Source organism: Athene cunicularia (genome assembly GCF_003259725.1).
Source record: "Athene cunicularia isolate RWA chromosome 3 unlocalized genomic scaffold, athCun1 chr3_part1, whole genome shotgun sequence".
Taxonomy (NCBI): Eukaryota; Metazoa; Chordata; class Aves; order Strigiformes; family Strigidae; genus Athene; species Athene cunicularia.
In genome coordinates, this window is record NW_020799097.1 from 3,937,486 (window position 1) to 3,951,877 (window position 14,392).

Genomic DNA, 14,392 nt, shown 5'->3' on the forward strand with positions numbered 1-14,392 from the left:
CTCTCACCATGAAAAAAATTAAAAAAAAAAAAATAAAAAAATGCTTGGCACTGGTGGGTTTCTGCATCTCACGGAGGAAGATGTAAGAGAAACCAGCGTGTGATGCTGAATCCAGGAAGACTGAAAACAGAAATCAGCACACACTTTAAAAATGAGTGGGCTGATCACTGTCTTTGGATCTCTTCAGAACAAACCTGGCTCTTTCTCTTAACTGAGCACAAGCTGTGATACATTCCGGTACAACTTGCTGCGACAGGGGCAGGGGTCTGAGCTCAAATCTGAGGTACGGGCTGTAGGTCAGACAAGAAGGCTGAGAGATACTTTTGGTTTTGTCTTCCTGGAATTTGCTCTGCAGAAGGCAGGGGCTGAGGTGTGAGACTTTAGCTGTTGCCCACACGCTTAACCGCGTGGTGGCATCATTGTACCACGGAGAGTCTCTTTTTCCCATTGAAAAAGGAGAATTTAGCGGCAAGTGAGAAAATATTTCTAAGTTTTAGAAATTGGGCTTTGCGTGAAGTCTAATGTGAAATATCGCTGTAATTCAGAGGAATTAAGATTTTGATAGACTGGAGTTGTCTAAAGGAAAGCTTTTTGCCTTGGGGCTGTAGCTGCTGCTCTGGCTGTCTTTAGTTGGTCCTTTAAAACCACCAGTACTGGGGCAGGACTTGCTTGTGCTTGGTGCTGTATTAACAATTTCTTCTGACATAATTAAAACAAAGACTCTATCATTTTCTGTTGTGTGCCTTGCCCTACATCATGCAGGTGTAAGTTGGGAGTATTGAATTCTCTTTGAGCTCTGAATACGTTCCCCCTAGGTCTTTTCGAGGGTGGTGTTCCCACAGGCATCCCTCTGCTGCTGGTGACGTTGGGGGTGTCACGAGTGGGGGTCCTGACTGCTAATGCCTTCATGCGAACCCTCTCTGTCACACAGAGGTGCTTTGCTTGGGGAGGGCTCTAAGGAGTATGGCTACCTCTATGTCTCCACGGAGGATGTGAGAGTCAGCCTCACCATTCAGAGACTGCAAAAGTCATCCCCACCTATTGGAGGGACCTTCAGCATCCACTTGGCCAATACGGTGGTATCAGGTAAGAGAAGGTTCAGGTGCAGGTCCTGGATTTCCTTTGCAGGAAACGAAGTGAAGAAGAGACAATATTACACCCTGGAAATGCTGAGGGTACAGACTGGCAGGTTAAACAACCTGTTGAGATAGCTGCTAGATCTTTGCATCTGATGTACTTCCAGACATGATTTAAGGATTATAGTCTGGCTAGTGTTTGTTGATGTTAGGAATGGGGTTGTTCCAAAATGCTTACAGCCACTGTGAAATATTTGCCTTAATTTTAAAGAACTCTGAAAAATATTTGCCTTAACATTAAAGATCCTCAACTGGGATTTTGCATCCCATGATTTCATTATGCTGCCATTTCTCCAGCATCTGTCCTTCTGTTCTTGTACGACAAGACTTGCGCATGTTACCAGGAAATTTGTTCTCTTCTAGGATTACCAGGATTGGTAATAGGCTTGTAGATATCACAAAAGATTTTGTGCGTAGAATTGCTTGGCTTGAATGTAATTACCCTTTATGCGTGCTAGGTTTTCTTGTCTTTTGTTTGAATAATCAGAGAGGCTTAGAATGAAAGTGAGCAGGTTAATCTGAGCAAGACCAATGATAAAGTTCTTAACTGAGGAAACAGTGGCTCATTTATAAAGTCAAATAACAAAATGGGAAAGCACAGCCTTAGAATATTTCTGAAACAACTCTTCTCTGTGTTGTCACTTAAGATTTTTCTACAACAGCTGAAGGCTGTCTCAGTCGTACTTAATTTTGAGCATCATCTTTTAAAAATGTCCTCCATTCCTCTTGCTGTGTTCCCAGGTCTTGTGCTTTGCCCTCTTTCTCATTAATTCATTTAGAGAGATTTATTGTATCTGTAGCTTTGAATGGCCATGGGTATTTATGTCAAAAGAAATAAAACATTATTTGCATTTTATCTGGATTGGACTCTACAAAAATCTTGATAGGCTGACTCTCTCCACACCTGTCTCACCTAGGACATTTCCAACCTTCGTATTTTGAAGGAAAATGACTTGCACACTGAAATTTCATGAGTGCATATTGTATAAAAGTATTACTTAAACAAAATTTCTGACAGTCCCAATTGCAGAGAAGTTTCTTGGTTTTTTTTTTAGCAGAAGATCTTCAAAATAGATATAAGGAAGAAATGTTTTATGATGAGGGTGGTGAGACACTGGCACAGGTTGCCCAGAGAGGAGGTGGATGCCCCATCCCTGGAAACATTTGAGGTCAGGTTGGACGGGGCTCTGAGCAACCTGATCTAGGTGAAGATGTCCCTGCCCATGGCAGGAGGATTGGATTAGACAACCTTTAAAAAGTCTCTTCCAACCCAATCTATTCTATGTTCTATGGTGATTTGGCATTTGGGGTCCAGTAAATTTCCCTCTGCTGCTTTTTGGCAGTTGCAGAGGTTTGAACCACCACAGACTTGCACTAATAATGAAACGTCTTTCTTTTCTATGGGCAGGTAGATGTGCTCTCCTAGGGATGATGATATCCACAACTTTCTAATGTCTTTTGCAGGTGTTTCAGTGCACATCTCCTCCCACCATCTCCGCAAGCTTTTGCAAGACAACACAGATAACTCTACAGCCCCATACTTCAACACTAGTGACTTCATTGTGACTAAAGACTCAAACTCATGCTATGAAAGCATCTGGACACTGACTTGGAAAACAAAAACTGGGGACTTGCCCAATGTTATCAATGTACAGTAATTTGTTACTAACATTTACTTTGAACCCCATTCAATGTCTTTGGCTTTGAATGATTCATTCTCCCAGTATTTGTTTTTACACAGACATCCATGGGACCTTAAGCTAAGTGTCTTCCTATTAGGAATAGCAGTTTAAGCAAATTCCAGATTAGGTCATTAAAAAAGCAATTACAGTTACAGGAGGAGAAAATACGTCTTCAGAGTCTGTGCCCCACAAAATGACGAGGCTAGGATGTAATTTCTGGGTTTTGTTGCAGTTCTGCGGAATAAAGGGACTGCTATACTGAAGTGAAAGCTATTATAATCACATTAATATTTTAGTACCATAACTGAAGCCCAGTACAGGTTTGTGGCATCATTTATGGGCCAAGAAGATCTTTTTCTGACAACTATTCTGTGTGGGTCTATATCTGGTTCTCACAAGTCTCAGATTAAGGTTCAGTTCAAACTCTCCCACCCCAAGATTTATCATTTAAGTTTTGCCTCCAGTAAAAGTGTCTTTTTTTGAATAAGAATTAAGACAGAGCTGCTTCCTTCCCCCAATATATTTCTTTGTATATCCAGCTTCTGAAAGTATAAAATTATCTTCAACAAAGCAATGAGTTCTCATGATGAAGACATTGTCCTAGATGGTAAAAAAAGCTTGAGCTGAATCTTCAGCTGTAGCACAGGTCCTTGTTCCATGCAAAGTTGTGTTTTTGAGAAGATGTTCAAAGCTGTTTCCATACTTAATTCCAGATGATATTACCGAGTATTAGAAGTTTATCTGCAAATCTGGCTCCTGAATCTCTTTGTCTCAGTTTCTTGCCTGCAAGGCTGAAGATGGAAACAGGGAGGTCTTGTAAAGTCTTGGGTAATGAAGATTTAGACCTGGAGATAGGAGTCATGGAAGAAACTTGAGAAGAGCTTTCCAGGAGTTATTTGATGCCTTGTAAAGACTTTGTATGAACTCTGGGGGGAACGGTTTTAGTTTAAACTCACAGGATGGAAAACGACAAGGAACTTAAATTCTTTGTTCTTTACCAGGTCTCTGCTGAAAACCTCACTGGTCTGAAGCCAACAGTTTCTAGTCGTGTGGTTTATGATGGAGGCGTGTTTATTGGGCCGATATTTGGGGACATGCTTGCTACCTTCAACAACAAAACACAGGTGAGAGGTGCTTTATGCTTTCTATTGATCCACCTGGTTTGTGTAGATCCAGGAGTCTCACAGGTATTCAGGTACGTACTTCTGCCACTAAATCCTTTCAGAAATCTACTGTTCTGTCATTTGTCATAAATCATTCAGATTCTACTCCCTGGCTTGTGGAGTAGAACTCTTCTCCAAGAGCTATTGCAGGTGGGGAGTGTCATGACCCAGGCTGGAAGCCCAGAGAATCACAAAGGTTCTGTGATCCCCTTGGGTTAAATTAAGGTGAAATGACACCAAACAACCAGTTATAATGTTTTACTTGAGGTAGAAAACAATTTAAACTTGGAAAAAGATAATAAGCAATGTGGTCTCATAAATTTATAAGAAAGAAAAGAAAGGAAAGGAAAAAAAGAGAGAAAGAGAGTCAAAGAAATCTGGATTCAGCGTTGTCTCAGGTCGGGTAGTGTTGGGTGGTGGGTGCACCTGCAGAAAAATTTTCTGTCACCTTTTAAGTTCTTCTTATCAGCTGATTAGCATACTAGAAGAGGAGGGGCAGGTATTCCACAAACTCATTTCTATGAGAGACAAGGAAAAACGTGGAGCATTGGGTGCCAGTTGAGTCAGTGGTTGAACTCACCCTGCCCACCTTCGGTTTTTCCGCTGTTCCCAGTGATTTTTGCTGACTTCATGCTTGTTATAAGTCATCCCAGAAATGATCACCTCTTACAAGTTCGTGTTACCACTTCAATGGCGAAGGAGCAAAGTCGTTAATGAGGCAAGCATGGTGTCTGGCTTGCACAATAGAGCCAGTGATCAGTGGTACTTGTGCCTGGGGGGAAACATTTGGTTTCAGTCAGTCCAATTTCCCCCCTTTGAGGCTTATCTAAGGAGTTTGTCAAAGTAGCTGCAAGGGAGTGGGAGCTGCACCCTTCCATAGGCTCCCGCTTCCTTGGGTGACATTCCTTAGCCTAATCCAAAGGCCACAGCTTGTCCTTGAGGTTTTCTGTGTTGATGAATATTTGAGGCATTTCTTCCTTCAGTTCCTCACAGGGAGAATGATCATCATGGGTGATAGAAGACCATTTATTTCTTTTGAGGCTGTGGCTAAGGGCTGACATCATCTCTGGATTCCCACCCTTGTTGGGTCTTACGGTGCTGTCCACCAAACGTGGGACACTCTTCATCTGCAGCATTCCAGCTGTTACCCTGACAAGTAAAATAAATGAGATGGTACCTGTGGCACTAGTCTGTGAATTAGACAAGTCCCGCAGCCTCTCTGGATCTCAATTCTTCATGTGTGAAAAGGGAGCAAGGAGGGTTTCCTGGGTGAATGAGTCTACTGGGTGGACAAATGCATTGCAGACTCTGCTCTCAGATGTTGCAGAGCAGCGTGTCGCTGGCTTTGCTTCCAGGGAAGACTGCTGGGTACTGTAGTGATAACAGGATGATGCTGGATGTGCTCAAAGTGCAGCTGTGCAGCACGTGGAGCTAGGTCAGCCTGCTTTTTCAGTCAACCTGTTCTCCAGTTACAAAGACATCGCTGCTTCCAGTGGCTCAACCACCTGTGTTGTGTCTCTCATCCGTGGGGCAGACATACGTTCAAATAAACTAAATGAAATAAGAACAGCAGCAGCAATCAGATTTCCTCTTTGTTTTTGAAGCTTTCTTCTGACTTGCTGCTAGCAACAAGTATAAAAATGTCCCTCTAATTATTGCGTCTCTATTCAAGCAGAGTACCTCTCACCTCTGTGCTCCTTGCATTTCTTGGAGACAGTCTGCTCTTGCTTTTTGCAGGCATGGGTTTAGCCTCCTGACACACCCTTGCTACCTGAGAGAGAGAGAGATGAAGAGGACTCTCCTATGCCTTATGCTCTGTCAGATGACTTTTTCAAGATATCAAGATCTCAGATGAGATATCTGTTGATATCTCTTACTAGATATCAAGGTCACAGCCCAGCTTTCTTGTTTCCGCATGAACAAGAAGGAAAAAAATAAAACTGAGTGCTGAATGCCAAAAAGACAGATTCTGGCATCCATTCTATTTAGTCTTACAGGGTACTTTAAACATAATAAACCTGTTCCCAAGGCAGGATGGGAATAACTGGGGGTGTATGGCAAGCAGGGTCTTCCATGGATGACTAGAAGAACAGGAGGTGGGAGGAGCTGTGGGTCCCGGCAAGATGGGAGATAGGATTCTGCAGACACAGCTTCCAAAGATGTGCTCTGCTTTGTCTACGACCGAGCCCTAGCAAGCCTTGTGATTAAATTTATAATGAGACTGCAGCAGGCTAAGCAGCTGTCTGACTGCTCTGTGCTGGCACAGTCAGAGTGCTCTCAGTAGCTCAGTGTGGCTACTGGCATCGCTCTGCAGGTCTACCAGATAGATGTGACTTTAGAAAACATCTCTGTTCCCTTCCCAGCTTCCGGTTAACCTTATTCTCTGTCTCCAGGTGGTGGTGGTGGTGAATGACATCCTTGCAAACTGTTCCGGGTCGTGCTCTTTCCAGTTCAGCCAGGAATTGACACCTGTAGTCAGTTATGTGGAGTATTCATCAGGTAACGGGGCTTTGTGTCTGAACAAAAAGGCAAAACCGCTCTTCAGTGAAAAAAGATCTGCCAGATGCTGACGACTTTGTGTGTGTGTTTATTCTTTTGGAAACTTCTGATTTTGTGGAAACTGCATTTTTTTAGTGGGATACTTCTGATCAGCTCCAGTCTTAAAATAAGTAGCACAGATATGTTTTTACATTGGTGAGAAGATGGTAGAGGCATAAAGGGGAGATAAAAGGTGATAAGCTTCATGCTTAAAGTAGAAGGTGACTCCTGGCTCAAGTTATTTTTAATAAAAATTTAATTTAAAAAGTAATAGCTGAGCAGGAACAGGCAGGAATAGGCATTATGAGGGACAACGAAAGATCATCAGTGGTATACTTTTTAGGCTGTCCTGATGAAGATGGTAAAACTGTTGTTTGGAAATAAATCCTGAGCATTGCTACACCAAAGTTAATGAATCATCTTGTTGTTATTCCTTCAGATGATGGGTCCCAGGCCACAGTAGTTATCAAGGGATCAGGCTTCACTGAGGAGAAGCCAGCCCTGCAGGTAGAGGTGAACAACACGACCTGCTACGTCATAACATTGAATCAAACTGAAGTGGTCTGTGAGATGGAGAGGTTGCCAGTTGGAGTCTACCGGGTGACACTACTGGTGAGACCTTATGGCTTCGCACTCAATGGCAGCACAGGAGAAGGCATCTTCCTAAGAGTTGAGCCAAAGCTGGTAGCTATCGAACCTCCCACAGCTTCAGAGATCGGTAGGTCTGAACAGAAGACCATCTCTAAAGGGATATCTACTTTCTGCTTCTTGTTTTTCATGCTATGTTTAATTTCTTCTGTACTTTGACTACCAAGGTCTTCATCTGAAACAAAAGACATAATATGGCTGGACACGCTGTGTGCATCCCAAAGCACTGGGGCAAGTTTCTTACAAAGAGTGACAGACTTTCCTTGGTTCTTTGTGGAGACAATCCGTTTTCCAACAAGTTTTGTTTGAGAATTGTAAATTGAAGTGCGTGTATATTTATTCCAAGAACCCAGAAGGCTATTAGTGTTTCATGGCTCGTCTTCCCATATCCATTTCAACACATAGCTTTTGTAGTATTTGGATCCATCTGGCCTAACTGTGAAATGGCTAAACTTTGATTCATCTCAGTTGAAGTGAATTCATATTGTGAGAGAAAATGTAAAACTCGCTTGTGTTTAGATACAAAATTGATAAACCTAGAGAAGCTCAAACTAAATTGAAGCTTCTTCCATTTCTATTACCCATCGTGTCCTTGAAACAGAAGGAGAAATAAAGGGTAATATATTCCATCCCTGAAGACAGGAGCTTGGAAGATTTTCCACAGTACTCTGGGGTCAAAGGACCATTATGACTCCCATCTGTCCTGTATGTGACACAGATGAGAGGACTTCACCTAGATGTTCCATCAGGGTGCCTAGCCAACTGTAGCTAAGCCAAACCAAAGGGTGTAAAAAGCCACCCTTTCTTGTTTGGGAGAGGGAAGAGTCTCCCCAGCCCGATGAGAAAAGTGGAGAGCACTCTTGACACCCCTGGGTTGTGCAGTAAGGACCAACGATCTCAGCGTACAACTTGTTTTCAAACAAGTATCTAGAAACAACATGATCCAGGTCAACTCCAACAGTAAAAGTCCTACAGATATTGTCTGGAAACCTCCTAGTTTCATCACTGAGGTTCTCTGAGTTCATGCTGACAAGCGTCACTGAGAGCAGGAGTACTGGCCTGGATTCAGCCATGTGGCTTGGAAAAATGCTTGTGCCACGCTTGCTCACCTTGGAGCAGGCAGAAGAAGGGAAGGATGGTCTGTGAACTTCTATGTGGATAAGTCTTGGGATGGTCTTGGGGGAAAGTAGAGTTCCTAAGCTGAAACGCAGGAAGTTATGGCCACCTCTTCACGTTATGTTGGAGTGTGTGGCAAGAAAAGTATTCTAAGCCTTTTCTTTTATCTTTTTTTTTAATTTTTCCTCCTCTCCAGTGGGAGGGTCATATAGTACATAAGGTTGATACTCACTGCTTTAATTGATTAAAAACCCCAAAAAACCAAAAAACACCCCCCCCCAAAAAAAAAAAACCAAACCAACAAACCCAAACCTAAAAGAAAATAGCCAACAGTGGCAAGGTTTAGTTTTTGAGCCTTGTTTCTCATTTCCTCTGCTGACAATCCAGTTCTTCTCCCAATTACAGTAATCTGTCACTCATTAAAAAGAAAGCAAGTATAATGGTATCTTACATTACATATGCTTTGAACATTTATAACTGGAAAGAATTACAGCTTCCATCTGTGTTTTTAATTTCTTCCATTTAAAATACCTCTCTTCAATCTTACCGTAAAGTGCACATATGCAGTATTTCATTGCATATGGATATAAGTGTAGATATCAAAACTTAAAGAGTATCAGTCCTTACACATCACACATGGATTTTATACTCTAAATCTGAGGCTCCTTATCTGACAACTGTCACATTAGACAATTGCCTTCAGTTTTGAGTTCTTGCTGTTTCTGGCTCTCTAACCTTAATGTGAGAGGAGAGGAAGCCAGGAAGCATTGTGTATTTTGTTGCATCAGGTCCCTCTTGTCAAAATATCACTGGTCTCAGTGGTGCTGCGCTGGGAGTTCCCTGTCACCTAACTCTGTAAGTGTGAGTGCCTTTATACTACCGTGCTCCAGGGGATGGAAGGAGCTTGTTGTTAATGTATCTGATTTCTGTTCTTTGTCTGGATTTGCAACCAGCCAGAGAAAATCTAGAAGATTAAAATTCTAGACTTCTCTGTTGCTTTAAAGAATTAGCAGGAAATGATGCTTTGAGGAAAAGGTACAAGGGACACTCACTGATATATACTGATGGGGTTAAGCCATTGGTGGATAAGGGAAGAGCAGCTGACATCATCTACTTGGACTTGCATAAAGCATTTGACAGTGTTCTGCATGACATTCTTGTCTCTAAATTGCCGAGACGTGGATTTCGTTGATAGACCACTTGATATATAAATAATTGGCTGGAAGGTCGCACTCAAAGTGTTGCGGTCAATAACTCAGGGTCCAAGTGGAGAGCAGTGACAAGTGGTGTTCCTCAGGGATCAGAGTTGTGACCGATGCTGTTTAACATCTTTGTTGGTGACATGGACAGTGGGATGGAGGCACCCTCAGCAGGTTTGTGGGTGACCCCAAGCCGTGTGGTGCAGTAACACGCTGGAGGGAAGGGATGTGCCACCCAGAGGGACCTGGACAGGCTGGAGAGGTGGGACCGTGTGAACCTTGTGAAGCTCAACAAGGCCAAGTGCGAGGTCTTGCCCATGGGTCGGGGCAATCCCAAGCACAAACGCAGGTTGTGGATTGGGAGTAGCCCTGTGGAGAAGGACTTGGGGGTATCAGTGGATGGAAAACTGTCTGTGAGCCAGCAATGTGCACTCACAGCCCAGAGAGCCACCCGTGTGCTGGGCTGCACCCAGAGCAGGGTGGGCAGCAGGGCGAGGGAGGGGATTCTCCTGCTCTACTCTGCTCCCATGAGATCCCACCTTAGAGCGGCCTCCCAGGACTTAAAGGGGCTACAGGAAAGAAGGGGAGAGACCGTCAGTGACAGGACAAGGCGTAATGGTTTTAAACTGACAGAGGGTAGATTTAGATTAGATGTAAGGAATAAATACTTCCCTGTGAAGGGGGTGAGGCCCTGGCACAGGTTGCCCAGAGAAGCTGTGGCTGCCCCCTCCCTGGAAGGGTTCAAGGCCAGGTTGGACGGAGCTTTGAGAAGCGTGATGTAGTGGAAGGTGTCCCTGGCACTCCTGTGGCAGGGGTGTTGGAACTAGATGATCTTTAAGTTCCCTTCCAACCCAAACCATTCTATGACTTTGCCACAGAAATTTACTTACATCACACGTGAAAAGCATCATGAAAGCTCAGTTGGTTTGTGATATAGTTATACTACATATACACACAAACACTTCACTAGTAAAGTTGTGACTGAGCAGTCTGTCTGCCCATCATCCTAAAACTCTGCAATACTGATAACTACAATAAACACCTGTAAGTTTCAAGTAAAATTTATAAAAAAAAATAATAATTGTTTCTGAACCTCATAAAAAACCCATTCAGGTTAGAATTACCATTAATGTCCATTCCTGTTCTGTTCCGTTTCTCTTTGAAATGTCCCTGAATCTTCTAGTCACTTGAAAAAGCAGAGGGGCACCTTGACTATTTGCATTGGAACGGGGTGTTACAGAAAGATCACATGCAAGTCTGATTGTGTTGGGTATGATCCTGCATGTGATTGAAGAGGCTCAGCTCAAAGGAGAGCTGAGGTTGCTCAGTGCTTTGCAAAATCAAGCCCTCTGTGACTTTCTTCACAACTCAAGCCCTGCCAAGTCCCCTTTCTAACCTAAGTTTCCTAAACACATGCTACAGGCTTTTTTTGACAGCAGGGTTCTTGGCAGCTATTTGAACTGTGAAAGCACCTGCTGTGTCAAGCTCATTTTCCATTCTTAGTGCTTCTTCCTTCCTTCCTTATTTCATTCTTGGGCTGGGGATCTTTCTAAGGTTGAGATCACAGGCCAGACCTTGCCAGCCTAAATAAGTATGTCATTAAAAAATAAACTGAGAAACAAACCCACTTCTCTTGTATCATGGACAAGAATTCGAATAATAGGCAAGAAAGATCTCTGGTGAAAGAGAGGAAGCTAGGCACAGCAGGGTAGAAGCAGATCATCATCAGATCAACTGGGAGACAGTGCTCCCTTTTATAGTCACCGATTAATAAAGAATCTTTTGCGCATAAAAATATAATTCCACGTCTTGAACCTAACAATAATTGGTTTTGTAGGAGGACTGAGAGTGGCTCTCAGGGGGACCAATCTGGAAGGGGTAAACTTGGTGTTGTTTGGATCTCAGCCCTGCCCAATTTTGGAAGATGACAGAAATTCAACAAGAATTGAATGTAAACTTCCCCCTCGGGTAAGAAACCACATTTATTTTTTTTTTTTGGGGGGGGGAGGGAACAGACAGCAGCCCTTAGCCCCTGATGTTTTCCTGGCCTGAGCTACACTGGCGAAGGGAAACAGTAGCCCATCAGCCAAGTCTTGGCTGTGGGACAATTTTCCATGGACTCCAACTACAGTTTAGAGCAACTTAACAGATACGCAGTTTATGAAAAACCAGTGAAACAGTCAGCAAAATATTCAGGTTGCATTAGCTAAGCCTCGCATAAACAAAATGGGGCTTTGAATTCCATCAAAATTTCATGTCTCTACTCTCAGTTGTCTGCTAGTCTGTTAAACGTGCCTGGGACAATTGCTCTAGCTCACATTGTTAAATCCTCTTCAGCTCCAAATCTTACACCTAGGCCTCCCCTGGACATTATCTGTGCGTTGTGGAAAAACATGCCTAGGGATTGTTAGCAGCAGTGCTCTTTGCTGCTTGTCAAAATTATACCTAAAATTATGTTAATAGTTTAAGTGTAGGTCTAACTGTCTATGCCTATGACTTACCACTGTTTAATTTACTAGTACGGATATAGCAAATGAAAATCTGTATAGCCTAGCATCATTCTGAGGCTTCTATCTCTCCATAGATGTCCCTTGAAAGTCAACATAACTGTACACATTTAAGTAGAGTTCGGTGTATATACAAATTTTGTCAGTGCCATGTGCCTGACTTCAGTATGGGAGATGCAGGAATACAGGGAATGGCTTCTTTATTGGTGCATTCCTATTTCTGACATTTCCTTCATTTCTGTTTTTAGGGGACAGAAGATGCTGCTGTCCGTGTGACACTAATTTCTGGGTATCAGTCAACAACAGTAAACAACTTGTTCCAGTATGATCCTTCCTTAAACCCTGCTGTTGTATCACTGAGCAGGAACAGAAGTGGAGTAGCAGGTGAAAAGGCTGCAGACATGTGTTGGGCATCATCTGTAGAAGTGCTGTTATTGCTGATGGTGGTGGGGCAGAGGGAATTTAGATTTATGGAGTTTGGTGACCGATGCTGTTTTCCTGTTGCTTTCTTTTAACCTGCGTTCCCCATGTTTCCTTCTAGTCCCAATCAGACCTCGTTGTTCTATGTTGGTTTTACTTTATCGTATATGAGATAACGAGTTGCTTGCCCTAGGCCAGTATGGATGATGCCCACAGGATGTCATGTGTGGTATAGTGCTCCTTTTGTGTCACATTTCTCTAACTTCGCTTTGAAATGACCTCAACCATTAATTCTTGGTAACAGGTTCAGCCATGACAAGGGGAATGAGCTCTAGAGAGCGTCCTTTCTGTTATCCCAAAGGGCTGATCATAAAATGCATCATGTGCATTATGGCTCCTTGAAAGCGGAAGAGAGGCAACACTTGTCTTGCTAATTCCTATTTCCAAGCCAAACTGTTTCCTCCAGTTTGACCTTGTGATCAGTTACATTAGAATATGAGTGTAGACTTCACGGAATTTGTGGGGACAAAATTCCAAGTATTAAATCTCGTGGGGTGTTGAGCATTCCTGCCTTTTGAAAGTTTATATTTGGCATTGTTTATTTGTCCTCATTTCCCTCTTTTTTTTTTTTTTTTTTTTTTTTTTTTTTTTTTTTTCTGCACAAGTCTTAGGCTGGGCACTGAGAATAGACATTAATGGTGAAAGGTGTCCACTTACAGACAAGTCTTTTAGGAAGAAGGTTTACTACAGTTTTGTATGGTAATTCCAGATTCCTAGTATCTGAGAGAGGAAGGAAGATAGGAGGAAGACAAATATTCTTACTTTCCTACCCAGACACCCCACTCCCATTTCTCCAAGGATGCAATCATCCGATTTATTTTTTTTTCCTCTCTTTTGCAACCTCTCCAGCGCACACCTTAATAAAGCTCCCCCCCAGCTCAGCAGCTTGGCTGGACTTGGTGGGGGTGCAGGGAGTTAGGTGACTGCCAGAGATGAAATGCACTTCTTGCTGCACGCCCGGCGTTTTGGTTCCTCTCCCCAAATGCCCTTGTCATTTTCTATTACTCCAGAATGCATAAATAAGAGAAAACGTCCTTTATCATCTGAATATTATTCAGATACCATAGCACCAAGGGGAGGTTTTTCTAGCTGCGGGCAGTCCAGGTGCAAGGAATTCCTTAATGCTACAGCGTCTTGCGAATGGTGGTGTGGCTGAGTTCAATCTCCTGTTCAGAACCTCCACGGCTTCGTATTTTAATATAATTTTCCTCCTATATAATAAAAAGAATAAATAAATTACACTAATGCCTTCCAGGCGTCTAGGATTAAGCTGACAATTGACCAAGAGTCCAAAGAGTTCAAGCTATTAATATATTCAACTTTGCAGGCTTTCAAACTTTATTTGACTCTTTGCTCATGCAGAATTGAAAAGTACTGGCTTCAAAATCTACTTGGAGGAACTGGTAGATGAGGGGGGGCTTTGTGAGGATTCCTGGAAGGCAGAGACTTCTCCAAAGCTGAGGCTGTGGAGCTGGATGGTTGTGGTGACCATGCCTGCTGTGGAGGCAACACTAAAGCCAAGTGGCCCTGGCCTCTGCTTGGAACACAAAATTGCTACTCAGGTATGGATCTCTAATAAAGATGCATCAACCTGTACAAGTTAATTTTCATTAAGACAAGGTGAGAGAGTAAAGCAGGTGAGAGATGCTCCTGCCTACCCCCCTGTGTGCCACGTGCTCAACGAAGAGGAGGAATGAGCGAAAGTGCCGTTCTGTGGCAGCTGATCTTTACCAGCCATTCTGAAGCAACTCCGTGGGTAGAAAAATGTTTTGTGGGCTGTCTGGCTCAGCGGGATGGTAAAGAGATATTAACAACCTTTGCCTAATTAATTTAGGAAAAGGATAGTGGTCTATGGCAGCAGGGAGTTAGACTTGAAGACCCCTCCTCGTCCTGTTTATTCCTGCTTCCGTGCAATTGAAGCCA

At 43.0% G+C, this 14,392-nt stretch overlaps 1 protein-coding gene across 1 annotated transcript in view; it reads left to right on the top strand.

Annotated features, from left to right (window-relative positions):
* Nucleotides 1-14,392, top strand: part of PKHD1 (PKHD1, fibrocystin/polyductin) — a 265,500-nt gene that overhangs the window by 25,613 nt on the left and 225,495 nt on the right. The window contains exons 21-27 of the mRNA XM_026846419.1: nucleotides 922-1,086; nucleotides 2,601-2,785; nucleotides 3,820-3,942; nucleotides 6,375-6,480; nucleotides 6,959-7,237; nucleotides 11,320-11,450; nucleotides 12,238-12,373. Of these exons, the coding sequence (XP_026702220.1) occupies nucleotides 922-1,086; nucleotides 2,601-2,785; nucleotides 3,820-3,942; nucleotides 6,375-6,480; nucleotides 6,959-7,237; nucleotides 11,320-11,450; nucleotides 12,238-12,373 (1,125 nt within the window). The remainder of the gene's footprint in view (nucleotides 1-921; nucleotides 1,087-2,600; nucleotides 2,786-3,819; nucleotides 3,943-6,374; nucleotides 6,481-6,958; nucleotides 7,238-11,319; nucleotides 11,451-12,237; nucleotides 12,374-14,392) is intronic.